This window comes from Mesocricetus auratus, unplaced genomic scaffold, assembly GCF_017639785.1.
Source record: "Mesocricetus auratus isolate SY011 unplaced genomic scaffold, BCM_Maur_2.0 Super-Scaffold_100022, whole genome shotgun sequence".
NCBI classification, from domain to species: domain Eukaryota; kingdom Metazoa; phylum Chordata; class Mammalia; order Rodentia; family Cricetidae; genus Mesocricetus; species Mesocricetus auratus.
Window position 1 is genome coordinate 846,830 of NW_024429203.1, and position 19,163 is coordinate 865,992.

General features: G+C 43.1%; 1 protein-coding gene and 1 pseudogene across 4 annotated transcripts; both read left to right on the forward strand.

Moving 5' to 3' along the window:
- The first annotated feature begins 2,322 nt into the window (after positions 1-2,322).
- Positions 2,323-17,936, forward strand: LOC101836995 (zinc finger protein 778). 4 transcript variants are annotated; one of them, XM_013119402.3, is made up of 7 exons: positions 2,323-2,708; positions 6,042-6,235; positions 9,142-9,231; positions 9,916-10,042; positions 12,857-12,928; positions 13,545-13,627; positions 14,784-17,936. In XM_013119402.3, the coding sequence occupies exons 3-7, from the start codon at positions 9,199-9,201 to the stop codon at positions 16,092-16,094; spliced, it is 1,626 nt and encodes a 541-aa protein (XP_012974856.1). In that variant the 5' UTR covers positions 2,323-2,708; positions 6,042-6,235; positions 9,142-9,198; the 3' UTR covers positions 16,095-17,936. The 4 variants fall into 4 exon arrangements, with proteins under 4 accessions (XP_012974856.1, XP_005078630.1, XP_021087765.1 ...); XM_021232106.2 differs by lacking the exon at positions 6,042-6,235 and having other exon boundaries at positions 2,350-2,409; positions 2,529-2,708; XM_005078573.4 differs by lacking the exon at positions 6,042-6,235.
- On the forward strand, positions 10,192-12,927 carry LOC110342530 (annotated as a pseudogene).
- Positions 17,937-19,163: the final 1,227 nt, after the last annotated feature.

The following is a 19,163-nucleotide window of genomic DNA, read 5'->3' on the forward strand; positions in this document are numbered from 1 at the left end:
ACAGCCTCCAAAACAATACAGAGAAACCCTGTCTCGTAAAAACAAACAAAAAACAAAACAAAAAACAAAACAAAACAAAGACAGCTGTATCACAAAACTGAGCAGCACTAGATTATCTCTTATTGAAAGAGCCACTGGGATGCCAGAAAGTCTCTGGTTTATGCAGACTATCTGACCACTCTGAACAATTACACACAACTAGAACAGTTCCAAGACACAGCTTGACATTTCTCACAATCACAACTGTGGCCATCCTGCTTCGGGTGGGTCTCCCCATTTCTGGGATCTTTACTGCTCCCCAGTTTTTTTTACCTGTGTCCAGCAGTCCGTTGTCAACCTTGTTACCACTATACATAAGTGCATGCTTTTTAAGGATATTAAAACACAAACAGTGGCTTTTATATTACTAATTGTATTTCCCTATCTGTCTCCTGAATTTCTCACTGGCTGAATTCTTTGAGGAGGTACAATCTTCCCAGTGTCTAGTATAGTTCACTCCCCAGAATACCCATCCTGTTAGTTCAGAATTAAAAGTCTTATCTACTGTATATTCTGGGGTTCAATATTCTCTCATTTTCTGATACAGTAGTATCTGATACATATAGCAGACTGCCTGAAACTTACGCTTAATGAGATATTCTGTGGGAGTTTGGAAGATAAGGATGCAGAGAGCAATTTAAACAACTGAGGGATAGCTTGTGGCATTTCAGAGAGAAGTTTAAGAGTTGCTCCTATGGTAAGTTTGAAGGCTTCTGGCCAACTAGACTAAAGAATTAGATGTGATTAACAAGAGACCTGTCTCAGTCAGAGCTTCCGTCACTGTGATTAAACAGCATGACGAAAGCAAGCTAGGAAGAAAAGGGTTTGTTTCACTTAGGTTTCCACAGCACAATCCATCATTGGGGGAAAGCGAGGCAGGAACTCAAACAGGACAGGAACCTGGAGGCAGGAACTGATAGAGACCATGGAGGGGTACTGCTTACTGGCTTGCTCCTATGACTTGCTCAGCCTTCCCCTGCACCCACCAAATTCTTTTTTAAAGATTTATTTTTCTGTATGAGGGTGTCAGATCCCCTGAAACTGGAGTTTACATACAGTTGTGAGCTGCCATGTGGGTTCTGGGAATTGAACCCAGGTCCTCTGGAAGAGCAGCCAGTGCTCTTAACTGCTGAGTCATCTGTTCAGCCCCCATCAGCCTCCTCTCTTATAGAACCCAGGAATACCAGCCCAGGGTGACACACCCCACAATAGGCTGGACACTGCCACATCAGTCACTAAGGAAACGTCCTACTGTAACAGGACCCCAGACCTTAGCACACCTGACTCCATCATGGAAGTATCATTCATGCTGTAAGACATCACCTGCCAAAACTTTCTGGGAAAATCTCTAAATGTACTACCCTGACTTTTTTTTAAGCTTCTATAGTTCTGCTTCTGGGAAACTGTTCCTGTTAACTGAGGTATGTCTATCCAGAACATGGCTTTTGTGCTCAAAAGCTCACGCTGAGAAAGCCTGGGGCTACACTGGGATCTTGACCACCCAGTGTAGTCACCAGCTGGTTAACAAAGACTTTTTATCGGCTTATACTTTATTATTGTTTTTTGTTCTGTTACTATATAATTTCATGAAACAGTTACCACATTTGCATGTGGAATCTGGGATAACTTTAAATTTGTTTCCGGGCCATAGTCACTCATATTTGTCTTGAGAATATTCTCAGTGTCACAATGCAGGCTAGCCCTGAACTCACAGAGCTCTGCCTGCCTCTGTCTCTTGAGTGAACGAGACAGACAGACAGACAGACAGACAGACAGACAGACAGACAGACAGACAGACAGACAGACAGACAGGTTTAAGATTTAAATCAGGGGGCTGGAGAGATGGCTCAGAGGTTAAGAGCACTGCTCTTCCAGAGGTCCTGAGTTCAATTCCCCGCAATCACATGGTGGCTCACAACCATCCATAATGAGATCTGGCGCCCTCTTCTGGCGTGCAAGCATACATGGAGGCAGGATGTTGTATTCATAATAAATAAATCTTTAAAAAAAGATTTAAACCAGGCGTGATGGAGGCGTGTCTGTAGACAGCTATGCGCTGTCACCTGGGTGCTGGGAATCAAACATGGGTCCGCTACACGAGGCAGTCTGCTATATGTATCAGATACTACTGTATCAGAAAAGGAGAGAATATCAACCCCAGGGCCATTTGCCAGCTCCTAGAAGTCAGCCTCTGTCTAGGGGGGCCGAGACCCGAATCTCCCGGGCTACACTCCAGGACGGAAGCGGAAGTGACGCCAGCATAGCCCCCCTGATTTTTTTGGTTTTTTTTCCCCAGCGATGGCTGAGCTCTGTAGTTCGCAGTACCGTTCTTTGCCTCTGGTCCATCTCTACTCCTAGGGAGTTGCGGAGGTGGGGGCGACGGCGGCCGTGGAGGGCCAGTTTAAGGCGTGGCCGTGTCCGCAGTCTGCGCGGAGGGGCTGGTGGCCCGCGACGGGCGGGTCTCACGTGCATGTCGCCTCCCTCCGCAGCTCCAAGCGCTCTCCCGGCCTCCTCGGGACTTGCGGTCCGCTCGGCCCTGCTCCGCAGAAAACTCCCAAGCCGCCTTCCAGATTAGCCAGTCTTCCAGAAGGACGGAACGCCGCCGCTCGGCATCGCCCTGCAGCCGCCGCCGCCTCCTCCGCAGGACCCGGCGACACTGTGGAGCCCGAGTGAGTGCCGCGGGCTGCGGTTTGTGAAGGAATCTTCCCCGCGGAGTGTGGCTTTGTCTTTGGCATTGTCTGTTTAATTCTGTCACATGACACTGGGGTAGGAAGAGTAGTCTTAGGTGTCTAGGGGTAAGCATTTCTGTTTGGGGGTGAGTGTGACTGTTTATTTCTTATTTTGGGGGGGCCGGGCCGGAACTCGATGTGTAGACCAGGCTGGCCTCGAAATCGTAGAGATCCGCCTGCCTCTGCTTCCGTAGTGCTGGGATCAAAGGCGTTCGCCACCACACCCCCCTGAATGTTCATTTCTTTAATCGTTTCTTACCTTTTTTCTTTCCTTCCTTTTCCTTGCCTTTCCTTTCTCTTTTCTTTCTCTCTTTACTTTATCGCTACTAAAACTTGTACACACCCCCGCCCTGAGTATTTTGTGTGACTATGGCTTTCTGGTTGTGTAAATAAGAGTACTCTAACCTGCCCTCTTCTGAAGTCGCTAGGCCTGTGCAACCTTAGAGAGTTTCAAAAACGGGAACTACCCTGGCTCAGAGGTCAGAGAACAGTCTTCAGGAATTGGTTCTGGGTACTGGAGATCTAGCATGGCCTTTACTCCCTAATCCATGTCCGTGGTCTCTGTTCTTTGAAATAGGGTCTCATGTAAGTAACCCAGGCTGGTCTCAGCCTTGCTATGTTATTGAGGCTGACCCTGAATTCCTGATCCTCCAGCTCTTATCTCCCAGGTGTTGGGCTTTCTAGTGTCTGGCACCGCGCCTGGCTCTGTAGTAACTTTTGAAGAGTCTCATATTCTTTAAGAAAGTCATAGGTTTTGCTGTTTCTAATTGAAGTCTCCTGGGATGTTTAAAAATGCCTTTTTCTTCCTTTTTCCCCCTGTCTACTTACAGTGGCTCCAAAGGAGAGGTTTGTAAGCTGCAGTAAGAGTGGTAGTAAGTAGTATAAGCTTCTTGGGCCGTACAGCTGGGAATTGTTCAGTTCTACTTTAGTAACTCCGTGTCTGTAGTTAGCCTGTGATGTCCTGGTTGTGAGCCACAACTGTTTCTCAAAAGCAGAGGAGTTAATCTTTAAAAGAGGGCATGGTGCCTGGAGCATGTGTAGCTCAATGGTAGTGAACTTTCTTGGCAAGCTGTGAGTTTAGCCTGCAGCAGGTACACAAAAGGCTTAGGATTGCTTCAAAGTACCAAGAAGGCTAAGGCGTTGTCTGGTGTCTGGCACTTGGATGTCTTTGGATCTGCGGAATGATTCTGTCCAGGTGCCTGAAAACCTTCTATTATATTCCTTACGGTCTTTATTTATTATTCTTACACGTGTATGGTGGTGGGTGTGGCTTTGCATGTGCCACAGCACATATATGGAGGCCAGAGGACAGATTTGTGGAGTCCCTTCTTTCTTTTGTGGGTTCTGGAGATTGAATTCAGGTCTCCAAGCTTCCGTGGCAAGCTCTTTTGCCTGCTGAACCCCTTCTACTATAGTTGTCTTAACTTGGTCCGACCTGCACTTGAAACTGGAGCCCTATAGGTAGATGTGTTAAAACACAGTCAAATCTTAGCCAGGCGGTGGTGGCACACGCCTTTAATCCCAGCACTCGGGAGGCAGAGGCAGGCAGATCTCTGTAAGTTCGAGGCCAGCCTGGTCTACAGAGGGAGTTCCAGGACAGCCTCCAAAACAATACAGGGAAACCCTGTCTCAAAAAAATAAAAAAACCAACCAAACAAACAAACAAACAAAAAACCACAATCAAATCTTGAAAATGTTGCATTCCAAATTCAAATATCTGTTAAGTGTTACGTCATATTTTGGTTGGTATGAGCAGCAATAACCTAAATGAAATCTTCAAGTGATTTCAGCACTGAACCTTTAGAAAAATCCCACCCCTAAATCTGCCTCACTTTACATATTTTTAGTATACTCTCATATTTGTGTGTGTGTGCAAAGATGCCCCACAGACACGTGGAGGCAAGAGGGTAACCTGCAGCTGCCCCGGACTCTGTTGACCCTGGGGATTGAAGTCGGTCAGAGGCAAGCGGGTGCCCTAACCTGCTATGCCGTCTCACCAGCCCCACTCTTGAGATAGGGTCTCACTGTGTATCCCTGCGTGGTTCGTAGATGGAATCAGTAGATGATGATCACCTGGAACTCAGGTCTGCCTGCCTCTGCCTCCCCAGTCACATGCCACTATCCCACCTGCGTATCTCTTCTAAAAGTTATTATAGAATTTTGACACTTCTGTCGTTGAATCCAATCAGCACAATGTCATCATAGTTTACCTGTGAGCTGCATCATTGTCTGCCAAGTCCTCTGGGGACTTGTCTAAACCAGGAGAGCAGACAGACAGAGGGATGGTGTTGTAAAGATACATTGTTCATCTTGTCAAGTCAGTGCGAACTGCCTTCAGTTCATCACAAACTAGGATGGAGACAATGACATTGACTTTGTCAGTGTGCACCATATTGAAAAATCAGTTGAAGATGTACATATGGCAGAGGCCAGTAATTGCAGTGATACAAAAAGAGACAACTCAGAAAGTGAGGCAGAGGATCACGAGGCTAGCCTGGGCTAAATAATGAAGTCTTGTCCTGAAACAAAACAATTGGTGTGACCATCTGCCTGTGTTCATGTAGCTAATGGTTTTACTTCAAGACTCGGGGACCTTTAATCTGGCCAATGAAAGGCTCAGTGTTGTAGGTCAGGTGAAGACAGCGATAAATTGTGCAGGATGAGTTAAATAAGTAGCATGACTGCTAGTTATATCAAGCCTGTCAAGGTTGATATTCATTTCTAAACTTCTCAGGAGCACTTATTATGTCTGGTTTATTGTTCATGGGGGTAGGGACCTCCAAGACTCCAATTATTTCTTTTTTCAATTTTTCTCTTTTATTTTTGATATTATAATTACATCATTTCTCCTTTCCTTTACCTTCCTCCACACCATCCCATTAAACCTCCACTTGCTCTTTCAAATTTATTGCCTCCTTTTTCATTGATTCCTATTACATACATAAATACAAGTTCATGATGTCTTTAGCAATAGGGATGTCCTTCAATCTCTGGGGTGGGGGCGAGGGGGGTGAGAGCAAGCAAGAGTAATAGAAATAGCCTCTATGTTTTAGAAATCTCTTGGACTGTCCACCCCGCCACCCCCACCCCCCACCCACGGGTGTCTGTTTTTGTGCCAGTGCCATATTGTTTGTATGACGGTGACTCTAATAAATCTTAAGATCTGGAATGGTCTTTGTTTAAGATTGTTTGGCTATCCAGGGTCTTTTGTGGTTCCATGTGAATTTCAAGATAGTTTTTTTGTTTTGTTTTTTTTTTTCTATTTCTGTGAAGAATGAGAAGGAGATTCTTCAGCTTTTGAGATAGGGTCTTGCTGTGTCGCTCCAGTTGGCTTGGAACTTGTGGTCCTTCAGCCTCAACCTCCCAGGTGTGTGGAGCTGCCACACCCAGCTCTGTCTGCTTCGGTCATAAAAGCCTCCACTCCATATGCCAGACAACTAATTGAAGGGATTCTGCCAGCCAAGAAGGTCTGTATTCTCGTTACACATATAGAAAGTAAGAAAATAACCGCAGGGTTGGCCTGCTCTTTGGTTAGTGCGTCTCTAAGACTTGTTAAAGGTAAACTGGAACCTGGCAGTGTAGCTCAGCAGTAGAGTGCCTGCCCAGCGTGGACAGGGTTCCGAGTACTGTACCAAACAATAGCAATAACAACAAAAATTGCCAGTCAACCAGGGTACCGTAAAATTACAAAGCTCAGCTGGGTATGGCAGTGCCTGAGAGGCAAGGGCAGGTGCATCTCTGTGAGTTTGAGGCTAGCCTGTTCTACATCTCAAATTCTAGGTTAGTCTTAAACAACCAACCAATCAACAAACCAAATACCCTTTAGAAATACTAACTTCAAGCTAGGTATGGTGTTGCATATTTGTAATTCTAACAGTTGGGAGATGTAGACAGGAGGATCAGGAGTTAAAAGTCATTCTCAGTCTTTTTAACAAGTTCAAGGCCAACCTGGGCTACATGAGGCTTTGTTTCAAAAAAAAGAATCCTGACTTTATAGAAGTGATCAGTAGTACTTTTGGTAGTTACTATTGTATTGTACAGTACAGGTCTTTTCTGTACTTCTGATCCTGTTGAGGCATAGAAGATTAAAGCCAGGCATGACTGCTCATACCTGTAATCCCAGCACTTGACAAACTGAAGCAGGAGAGTCTCTAATTCTAGTCTTAGAAAACAAAATATGACAGGATCAGAACTTTGCAACAACTTCCTGCATTCAGTCTAAATTCACCAGCATGTAACATATTGAAATAGTTACTTGCAGTGTCTAGACCTGTTTTTCCAATATGTCCACTGTGACAGATACAGGCATTTGCCCCAAGCCAGATGACCCCAAGCCCATATGGTGGAAGGAGAGATCCAACTAAGTTATTCTCTAACCTCCATATGTTCAAGGTGGACACTTCTCTGTTCACAAACTAAAATCTAATTACTTTTTAAAACTAATCAACTAGCCGGGCGTTGGTGGCGCACGCCTTTAATCCCAGCACTTGGGAGGCAGAGGCAGGCGGATCTCTGTGAGTTCGAGGCCAGCCTGGACTACCAAGCGAGTTCCAGGACAGCCTCCAAAGCCACAGAGAAACCCTGTCTCGAAAAACCAAAAAAAAAAAAAAAAAATCAACTGGTTCATATATAAATACACGTGTATATTGCACGTTCACACATTGGTCTTTAGTAAATTGACAGTGTTATTAGTAATACTCTTATTACTAATAACTAATGCACTGTCTTTAGTAGCTTTTACTTACATCATATGTGGAAAGTGAGCTCATGTATGATAATGAACTGTTGCTCTTGATGATTGGTAGGAACAGGCTCCTGATAACCCCGAATCAAGTGTAGAGTTTCTCCATCCCTTGAGATACCTAAGTGAGCTTGCCGTAGCATGGAGAAAGGAGCATATGGGCAATTCCACCTTCAGGATGGCAACTACTGATGTGGCCAGACCTGCTGTTCATTTTCAGAGGATTTGATTTAAGTCTCCTGAATAATAAAGTTTCCTGCGATCTAGTCCTGAACAGTCATACTACCCTGATTGGTTTACTTTAGGCCCACTTAGTAGACTAGTGGATGCTTGTGTTAATTTTCTGTCACTGTGATAAAATACCTGGCATTGGAGCTGGGGCTGGGATCAGCTGGTAGATCAGTTGCCTAGAATAAGTCAGTTATGGTAGTGCACACCTGTAATTCCATCACTTGAGAGATACGGTAGGAAGATTAGGAATTCAAGTTTATCTTTGGCTACATTATCAAGCTTGAGGCCAGCCTAGATTGCATGAGACCTTATCTCAAAACAAAGAAAAACTTGACACCAGCATCTTATAAGGAAAAAAGTTATTGCTGAGATTTCAGAGGTGTTAATCCAGGCTCACTTGGCCTGTTTCTGAGCCTGTGGTGACGCAGAACAGCATGGTGGGAAAGGTACTGTGAAGCGGAGCTGCTCGTCCCTCCGCAGCCCGGAAGCAGAAGCAGAGCAAGAGGAAGAGTGCGGAAACAGTACCTTCTTCAGGAACACAACCCCAGTGACCTGCCCCCTCCATCTAGGTCCCACACCCTAAATCCTGCTACCTCACGCCCAGTAAGTTATGTGTCCATAGCCTAATCAGTTGTTTAGTCAATTGATAATAGATCTCTCATGATCCAGTCACCTGCCAAAGGAGGAGCACACTGCTGTATTACCAAGCTGTCAACACATGAATTTGTGAGACCATTTCAATACCCAAACCATAATAGTGCAGAGTAAGTCTGGCCCTTGATGTGTGTGTTTTGAAAAGTACTATATAAATCCTCATGAGATATTACAAGGGGAAAATAAAGTGTTACCTCTCAGACTTGAAGTTGTCTTCCCTATAAAATGGGACATTTTCCCAGTGGGTAACATGGTTTATCGGTTTGTTTCGTGGTTGTAGGTGACACAGGCCTGCTCTGGCATCACATGTTTGTGTAGTGGGTGAGTTTTCTCAGGTGTGCAGGATTGCATGGGTTTCATATTAGGGTTGTATAATGGTTGTTGTTAATTGTCAACAGGTTCTAATATTACCTAGGGGACAGATCTCTGGCATACCTTTGAGACCCATTTAACTCGGGCAAGGATCCTGGACTGTAGGAAATGGAGCATGAGCTGAGCAATGCAGTCATTGCTTTTCTGCTTCCTGATTGTGATGTGACCAGCTGCTTTAAAACCCTTTCCTTTCCCACCATGATGTGATGGACTGTCCCCTGAAACTGTGAGCCAGAATAAGCCCTTTCTCCTTAGGTGGCTTTTGTCAGTATATTTTATCATGGCAACAGGAAAGGAGACAGGCAGACAGAATGATGTCAAGGGGTACAAGAATTAAAGGCAGCTCTAGGTTCTCATGTCTTCTGTCTTTTCCAGGAACTCTTTGTAAGAGACTCAGACTCCGTTACTGAAGAAAAGATAAAGGTAGAAAAGATGGTGGCTGATTGCCTGACAAATTGTTACCAGGTATGTAGGAACTGTGTCTCACAAATGACATGCGTACCCCTACCTTGTAGACACTCCTTCTTTGGGGCAGACTTATGTCCAGAGCTTCTAAAAGCCCCCTCAAGAACTGAGTACCTAGCTGGATTTCTGAGAGAGTAGGGACTCTGATACGGTTGAGGTATTACCTGAATATCACCCCAGGATTTCAATAATTACTAATTAATCTTTACACTTTATGGCCAGTACAGTGTAGTTTTTCTGACAGATGATAAGGAGGATCTAGTGTCTTTTTTTGAAGTATTTATCTATCACCATTAAGGTAATTATGTAGTGTGCTTAGAAGTATATTTTAAGAAATTGAGAGAAGGACTTCTAGTCTGGTTGTGGCAAGGTCTGTTCATCTGTCAGAATGGTCATTAATAGTAAATGTCCGGAGCAGAGCTACAAGTTGAGTGCAGGTGTGGGCAAGGCTAGGGCCGCCAAGCCCTGGGACAGTCAATGGAAGCTCTCAGATTTATGTAGAGTATTGGGTCTGTCTTCCTCAACTGTAGAGAACATTGGTGCATATGCTATTGTTTACTCAAGCTCGCTCTCTCTCTCTCTCTCTCTCTCTCTCTCTCTCTCTCTCTCTCTCTCTCTCTCTCTCGTGTGTGTGTCTGTATGTGTGTGTGTGTCTGTGTGTGTGTGTGTGTGTGTGTGATTTAGGTCTCGGTAACTTTTGATGATGTGGCTGTGGACTTCACCCAAGAAGAATGGATTTTATTGGATCAAGCTCACAGAGACCTCTACAGAGAAGTAATGCTGGAAAACTACCAGAACCTGGCCTCAGCAGGTAGGACTGCCAGCAGTCCTTATGGCTTCTTGGGGGAGGAGGAGGACAGTGTATCCTGGGTGTGCTGAGGAATTGAAACGCAGTGGTGAGTAGAGACACACAGACTTTGTCCTAATGCCATAGTCTGACTGTGGGAGATTAGAGCCGAGATGCCCAGTGGACGCCTACAGCTGTACATGGAACTGAACTGTATATACAGTTGTGATAACATTTTGAGTTCCTTTTTCCTGATTTTATAGATTGGAGATTTAATTTTTGGAAACAAGATTTCATTGTAGTTAAGGTTGACCTTGAACTCCTGATCTCCTGTCTCCACTTCCCAAGTGCTGGGATTATAGAAATGTACCGTAACATCTGGCTGGAGACTTGTTGAGAGTAGATATTAATTACCTTTATGCTGGAGAGATGGCTCAGTAGTTAAGAGCATTTGTTGCTCTTGCGTAGGACCCAGGTTTGGCTCCCTGCTCCCAAACAGCAGCTCACAGCTTTACCTGTAAATTCAGCTCCAGGGACTGACTGCCTCTTCTGGCTTCTGGGGCACTGTGTGCACATAGTACACATGAGCATGAAAGCCAAACACTCAAATAAGAAATAAAACTCCCGGCAGTTTGTCGCCTTTGGACTGAAGAGTGTGCCGCTCATCCCGGGTGGCCCCTCCGGCCAGCCAGGCCCCTCGGCTGAGGGCTGCTCCAAGACACGCGCCTGCAGCTCAGCCTCACCACCTGCAGTTGCTCCCCTGCTGCTGCACCTAGGCAGCCACCACTGCAGCTGCCGTGGCTGTGGGCTCTTCAGTGGGTCACACCCTGGGTCACGCCACCACTGGGGGCTTCAGTGGAGGAGGCAGTACCCAGCCTGCAAGGCCTGAATCACTTACCAGGAGCCCCAGGGAGCCCAGATGCTGGGCCAGCAGTCTCCAGGGCCATGCTCTCTTGGGGTCAAACAGTTTCTGGAATGTGCCCAGAACCAGAGTGACATCAGGCTCTGCGAGGGCTTCAAGGTGTTGCGACAGTGCAGAATTGCAAATGGTTTAATCTAATCAAGAACTTCCATCTGAAGAAATTGAAATGGGCTCTGCCTAATTTATAGTGCAAGTGTGGACCCTGAGTAAACAAACCTTATTTCCAGTAGCTCCATTACTTCAGAATAGCCATGAAAGAGTCCTAACTGTAGTTATTCACTCAGCTTGTAGTGTTGGAGACTGGGCAGGTGATTGCCTCCTTGAGCCAACTATTGTTTTTTGTGAGTTAATGAAAATAAAATTGTTTGATTCTGAAAAAAATAAAAAGAAGTAAAACTCCTGAGTGAAGTGTGGTGGCACACACCTCTAATTCCAGCACTCAGAAGGCAGAATTGAGTTTGAGGCCAGTCTAGCCTAGACCTAGTTCTAGGACAGCCAGGGCTGTTACATAGAGAAACCCTGTTTTGCAAAAAGAAAAAAGAAAAGTATAACTCCTAAGAGTAGATACTAGCAACCTCAGTGTACAGGTTTCCTCCATACTTTACAACGTCTCTTCAGCACATCTGAATTGCCATCATGACTACTGTTGCGCTTTGAGGTCATTAGTAAAATGAGGGCTAGATGAGCACAAGTGTTGTGTTTTGTTTTGAGACAGTCTCAGTATGGCTGAACTGGAACTCGTTGTGTAAATCAAGCTGGCCTTGAATTCAGATAGCCACTTGCCTCTGTCTCTCAAGAACTGAGATTAAAGGTTTGCACCACCATGCCTGGCAAGTTTTACTGTATTGCAACAAGCAAGCTCCTCAGAAAGGCACTAAAAGGCTGTGAAGCAGGTCGCAGGTGCAGTGTGGCTGTGATGGACAAGGATGATTTGCATGATAGTGTGAGATTCTATAATGCTACACAGTGGTGTGCAACTTTATGTGAGTCTTTTCTGGAAATTTACATTTAATATTTCCAGGACAGGTGGGTAGTGTGTAACTAACCACATGCAGCAAAACCATGAATAAGTGGGGGCCACTATACCTTTTAGTTTTCTGTGATGGTTCTCAAAATGCTGTACTAGGTGAATGGCATCACTACCAACCACCGTGTTAGAAACATAAGTTATTGGCTGGACATAGTGGTGCATAGCTCTAATCCTAGCATTTGGGGGGCAGAGGCAGATGTGTCTTTGTGAGTTTCAGGCCAGCCTGGTCTATAGAGTGAACTCCACAACAGCCAAAGTTCATAGTGAGAACCTGTCTCAAAATATGCAAGTCCCTGTATTTAATCCCCAGCACTGTCCCCCCAAAAGAGAGAAAAGAATATAGAAATGTAGTCATTCTCTTCCTTTGATGTACTGAATAAAAAACTCAGAGTACATTCTACTTATGAGTTTGACCCAGATGAGTCTGATGCTGTGTAGCTGCTGTTTGAAAGTAAAATTATCTTTGTTTTACTTTACTCTCTATTTGACCTGAAGTATTAGTGTTTTATTAGAGTGTATGGAATCATTAATTGGAGTGTTAATTCAGCAGTAATTCATCATCAGGACATAGAAAGGGAAGTGTTTGCTTGTCTAACCTCTCTGAAATAATTGCCTTGCTTTCATTAGAAGCACAGCTTCATGGCCTGGCATGGTGGCACACACCTCTAATCAAAGTACTCAGGAAGAAGACAGGCAGCTTTTTGTGAGTTTGAGGCCAACCTGGTGTACATATCAAGTTCCAGGACAGTCAGGACTACATAGTGATACCCTGTCCAAAAACATAGCAAAACAAAATAGAACACCAACAAAAAAGGTCCTGAATTATACTGATTTTTATACTCTTTTGCATGAACTTCCTCCATGAATGCACTTTGCCATGTATAAGGGTGTGAGGTCATCAAACCTAGCCTGATCTCCTGGTTGGAAGAAGAGGATTTGCACAGAGAAGATCTCCAAGGTGAGTGTTTGTGAAGATCATGTTTAGAATTAAATGTGAAATCTTTTTTTTTTTTTTTTTTTTTTTTGGTTTTACGAGACAGGATTTCTCTGTATTGTTTTGGAGGCTGTCGGTCCAGCCCGGCCTCAAACTCACAGAGATCCTCCTGCCTCTGCCTCCCGAGTGCTGGGATTAAAGGCATGCGCCACCATCGCCCGGCTTAAATGTGAAATCTTTTAAAGATGTACTTGATGACTTTAAGTATGGGCATGTACCCGAAAAGGTACGAATTCTTAGACTTATTTTTTGCTTTCTTGGGTTTTCCTGTAATTTTGCAAAATGACCTATTGTGTTTCATGCTTATTGTCTGCTGATAATATCTTTACTCAGGTCTTCCCTACTTAGCAGCTCCTTTTTTGCCATGAGTTTTAATTTTCAAAGAGTCAGTTTGAAATAAAACATTTAAAACTCCCATCCTTAGTGTAGTCAATTTATTAACCTGGTCAAAATGATCACACTTTTCTTTCTTCCTAGTTAGGTTCAGTTGGAACAATCTAAAAAGCCCTATGTCTTTTAACTTTGAAACTGATCATTTATTTTTCTCCAACTCTTAATTTTTTTTTCTGTTTATCTTTAGAATGGGAAATGCCACTCGGCACCAAAGAGTCAACATTGTGTCAGGAATTTTTGAGGAGACAGACTTCCAGTGGAATACAAACAGTAAGATTGACCAGAGATATTTGTTATTTCCCTCATTCATAGGCAATTGTGAATTTCATTAGAAAGCCAAACAGCATGCACCCAGGAGGGTGCAGCAGACTATCTGAGAAGTATGTTGAACATAATGAATTTTTGGGTGTTCCAAACCTATCACAAAACCTGTTCGATAAGAGATCCCTCTGCCAAGATGGCTCAGTGGATAAAGACTCTTTGATTTCAGGTCTGACAACCTGAGTTTGATCACCAGGACCCACATGGTAAGAGTAAAGAATTGTCTTCCACAGGTTGGCCTCTTACCTCATCATGCACATTGACACATATACTCTCACCTCCAAAATAAATGTAATTTTATTTGATTATTTATTTAAAACAGGATCTCATATAGCACTGGCTGGCATGGTATTCACTCTCTAGATGAGAAAGACCTCAAACTCAGTAAAATCTGCATACCTTACCCAGCATAATGAAAGAAAGGAAGGAAGGAAAGAAGGAAGGGAGAAAGAAAGAAAGAAAAAAGAAAGAAAGAAATCCCACAAATACATGGCCCCACATGTGTAACCAGATACTAGCTTTTAAGGCAATTTGGTGTATATCATAACAATTACTTTGAGTTTAGATCAAATGGCAACTACTGTTTTATCTTTCAGTTTGAAAGAAAACATGAGCTCGGCTGTGGTGGTGGCACGTACCTTTTATCCCAGCACTTGGGAGGCAGAGGCAGGTGGATCACTGAGTTTGAGGCCAGCCTGTTCTACATATCAAGTTCCTAGACAACCAGAGCTATTTAAAAGAGAGGCACCTAGGCACCTTGTCAAAAAAAGAAAGGGGGGGCAAGGAGTCGGGTGTGGTGGCACATGCCTTTAATTCTAGCATACAGAGGGCAAAAGAAAGTGGATCTCTGTGAGTTTCAAGCCAGCCTTCTCTACACATTGAGTTTCAGGCCAGCCATTGCTACATGGCAATACCCTGTTTCAAAAGCAAAACTACTAAAATACTGAGGCAGCTTTCCAAATTAAAATTGATGGTTCTAGACTTTAGGATAGGAGTTTTGCATGTAGTCAAAATGGCAAAAATCATCATTTTTCTGCCCTCACTTAAGGAGTCCTTCAATAAGGATGAAAAATTCTCTAACCGTAAGTCGTTCCTCTATCAACAGGTCAGAAGCCATAGTGCACAAGAACTCTGTTACTATGTACAATGTGGAGAAATCTTCAGTGAACATTCATATTTCAAGACACATGTGAAAACTCACAGTACTTGCAACACCGGACATTTTACTCACTCAAGTCATGATGCCTCTGTTCAAGAGCACACCATAAAAACGTATCCATGTAAGATTTGTGGAAAAGCCTTTGGACGTTCTTCAAATCTTAACAGACACTTACGAAGTCACACTGGAGAAAAACCCTATGAATGTAAGGAATGTGGGAAAGCCTTTACTACATACTCAAGGCTAGTAGAACATTTTAGAACTCATACTGGAGAGAAACCGTATAAATGCAAGGATTGTGGAAAAGCCTTTGCTAAGAGGTCAGGCCTTATAACACATATATCAACCCATGCTTCAGAGAAGCCCTTTGCATGTAAAGAGTGTGGGAAAGCCTTTGCTTCGTCTCCACGCCTTAGTCAGCATGTGAGAATTCACAGTGGAGAGAGACCCTACATATGTAAGGACTGTGGGAGAGCCTTTCTCACTTCCTCCTACCTACGGAACCATATAGGAAGAACTCACAGTGGAGAGAGACCCTATCTGTGTGGAGAATGTGGGAAAGCCTTTCATTCTTACTCAAATCTGCGTAGACATGTGAGGACTCACAGTGGAGAGAGACCCTATATATGCAAGGAATGTGGGAAAGCCTTTCTCAATTCCTCATACCTACATAACCATGTAAGAAAAACTCACAGTGGAGAGATGCCTCATATATGTGGTGAATGTGGGAAAGTCTTCCACGCTTCCTCATACCTTCGTAGACACTTAAGAACTCACAGTGGAGAGAGACCATGTATATGTAAGGAATGTGGGAAAGCCTTCCTCAACTCCTCGTACTTACGCAAGCATTTAACCATTCATACTGGAGACAAACCCTACGAGTGTAAAGAATGTGGGAAAGCCTACCGTAGGTACAATCTGCTGCATGACCATTTAAAAACTCATACAGTAGAAAAGCCATTTGAATGTGATGTATGTGGAAAATCCTTTCAGTATTTTTCATACCTTACTAAACACGTTCGTATTCACACCGGAACAAAACCGTATAAGTGTAAATACTGTGGGAAAGATTTCACTACTTCCTCAAGCCGAACTGAGCATATCCGAACTCACACTGGTGAGAGGCCCTATGAGTGCACAGAATGTGAGAAAACCTTTACTTCATCCTCTAACCTCATTCACCATGTAAAAATCCACACTAGAGAGAAACCTTTTGTTGAGAATGTAGGGAAGCCTACAGCAGATTTTACCTACTAACAGAACACTAATAACTCATGGTGAACAAAATGACTTCAGATAGGAGGAATGCCAAAAATCCTTAATCCCTCATGTCTTGACTACATCATATTGGAGTTTACAATATTGAGAAACTAATGTGGAACAGCCCCCAGTTATGACAGTTTCCTTTGTAAACATTAAAGAACCCCTATTCAAGATGCACTATGAATTAAGGAAAGAAATATTAAAGCCCTCACTATTTTCTAGGAACTTACTGAATATGAGACTTCACAATGAAGGGAAACACTGATACAAGATATACAAAAGGTTGTAGTTCTGCTAAGTATTTTTAATTCATTTGTTCCAAAAGTTAGAAAACTTTTTGAAGGTAAGAAATGTTAGGAAGACACATGAACTTAATCCTCAGTGTTTAGTAAACATAATTCATATCCAAGAGAAATCAACTATCTGGAAATGTTGTCCATGTACCCCGAAATGTGGTATTGCTGGCAGCAGGAAGGCCTGTTGAATGATACTGTTTATTTTGAACTTTTGATATCTGTCCTGATAATTCCTAGAGTGATATGTTTTCTTTCCTCTAAGCAATGCCATTTCATCTTGGTTGTTAAAACTTCTGGATAGCAAGCTGATGACATGAGGACTTTTGGAATATAAACATTGTTTTTGTTTTTTTTTTTTGTTTTTTTTTTTGGTTTTTCGAGACAGGGTTTCTCTGTGGCTTTGGAGGCTGTCCTGGAACTAGCGCTTGTAGACCAGGCTGGCCTCGAACTCACAGAGATCCGCCTGCCTCTGCCTCCCGAGTGCTGGGATTAAAGGCGTGCGCCACCACCGCCCGGCAACATTGTTTTAATGTAGTATAGATAAGTTGATTACCCTATAATAACTTACAGCAGCTAAGTTTCATAGTACAGTTCTCATGGTCTCCTTGTTCCTCTTTCACAACTTTTAGGTAAAAGGAAATATAAATAAATAAGCAAACAAACTAGCAAAGTCCTTTCCCCAAAACACATTAAGCTGTGAATCCCTAAATAAATCAGTCATTGATGAAGCCAGAGCCCTCATGACCCAGATATCTCTCACATTTTCCCCCCTACTACAGCCCTGGGGATCAAGTCTTTGATATATAAGCTTCAGGGTACATTTCAGATACAAGTCATAATACAGTCCCTCCTAGGTTTTGGTAATTCCTCAAGATTACAAACAATGCAAATGCTTGGGAGCATATGTTGTATAGTCATTTTAAATTTAGGTTGTTTTCTATGTGTGTGTGTCTTGGGAGTGGGAAAGGCATATGTGTCACAGTGCACATATGGACATCAGAAGACAACTTGCCAGAGTCTGTTTGATCCTTCTACCATGTGGGTCCCAGAGATAAAATTGGCTTATCAGGCATGACTTGGCAAGCACCTTTTACTCACTCAGCCATCTCACTGGTCCATACTTTGCAGATTCAAAACAACTGGGGGGCTGGAGAGATGATTATGTGGTTAATAATACTTGCTGCTATTTCAGAGGACCAGAGTTTAGTTCCCAGCACTCACATAGAGATGTTCATAAATGCCTGTAACTTTAGCCTTGGGATCACACTCCTTCTTCTGGTCTCTGGATACACATGTGCAAATGAACACACACATAAATTATGAAGTCTTTTCAAAAAGAAAACCAACCCAGAGGTCAAACCCTATTGTTTTCTGGGAACCTACCAAAACTGTGTGTTCCAGGTCCTAAATCAATCTAGATGACAGCTGAATATAGAGAATATTCTTACTCATTAGAATTATTCAGCATTATTGATCTTAAATCTTTTCCAGCCATACTTTTCCTTCTTGACAGAAAATTCAATAAATATTGTGGCTAATACTTTTTTGCTTTGCTACATCCCAGCCTCTGTCACTCTGTTTTTGCTTCTGTGGGTCTTTTCTCAGTATGATGCATAAGAAACTTCATTTAATTAGCCATCATTATGGCCTCCCATAGAAACTCATAGCAACCATCTCGTCATAGTTGGTGTTTTTATCTATTCTTTGTTGTGCTTTGGACAGTACCTAGGGTACAGCTGCCACTCTCTTCCATTTTTATTTTGTAGAAGGCAAGGTTGCCATGCTTAGCAGCGAGTGTCCCTTCATGCTGAGCCATCTGGGGGTCCCCTTTATGTTTTTAATTGATTCTTAAGACTCGGGCATCCTAAATTGCTTCATAATTATAGGGTTTTGTTTTATTTTGCTTGGTTTTTTGTTGTTGTTTGTTTTCTCTTTCTTTTTATTGGCAGTCAGTCTAACCTGAGCTATATTCCTAGCTCCGAATTTTCCCCCACACACCCTTTCTGATAATGTGGTCTTACTATATAGTCCAGACTGCCCTGGGACTCATCATGCTATCCACTTTCAGCCTCTAATATGCAAGGATTAAACCACATCATTTTAAAATCTGAAGATGCAGTGGAAGGTGTTGTAGGAGTTTCCATCTTACAAGTTTTCATTCTTGTGATCGTATCTTTTTTTTCAATTGAAAATTTTTTTTCATGCAATATATTCTAATTAGGGTTTCTCTTACCCAACTCCTCCAAGATCCTCAACCATCTCCCCTCCTGTTCAGATGGAGGTAGTGGCATGTGCCTTTAATTCCAGCACTCAGGAACTCTGAGTTTGAGGTCAGCCTGGTCTACATATAGAGTTCCAGGACAGTCAGAGTTACAGATTGAAACCCTGACACAAACAAAACAACCCCCTCCAAAGACACCTAAAAAGTAACAATAAAATAAAATATAGTATGAGTAACCAAACATACAGAAGACAAAGAGCTAAAGAAAAAAACAGAAGAAACATAGATACAGAGAAAGGCACATTCACATATAGAAATCCCATAAAAAACACAAAATTGTAAAGTAATACATATGCAGAGACCTTTAAGATGGGGAAAAACAACCAGATGGTGGTGGCACATGCCTTTAATTCCAGCATCTGGGAGGTGGAGGATGCAGAGCTCTGTGAGTTTGAGGTTGGTTTGCAGACCGAGTTCCAGGACAGGCTCCAAAGATACACAGAAACCCTGTCTCAAAAAACAAAAAAATGGGAGAGACAACTCTCC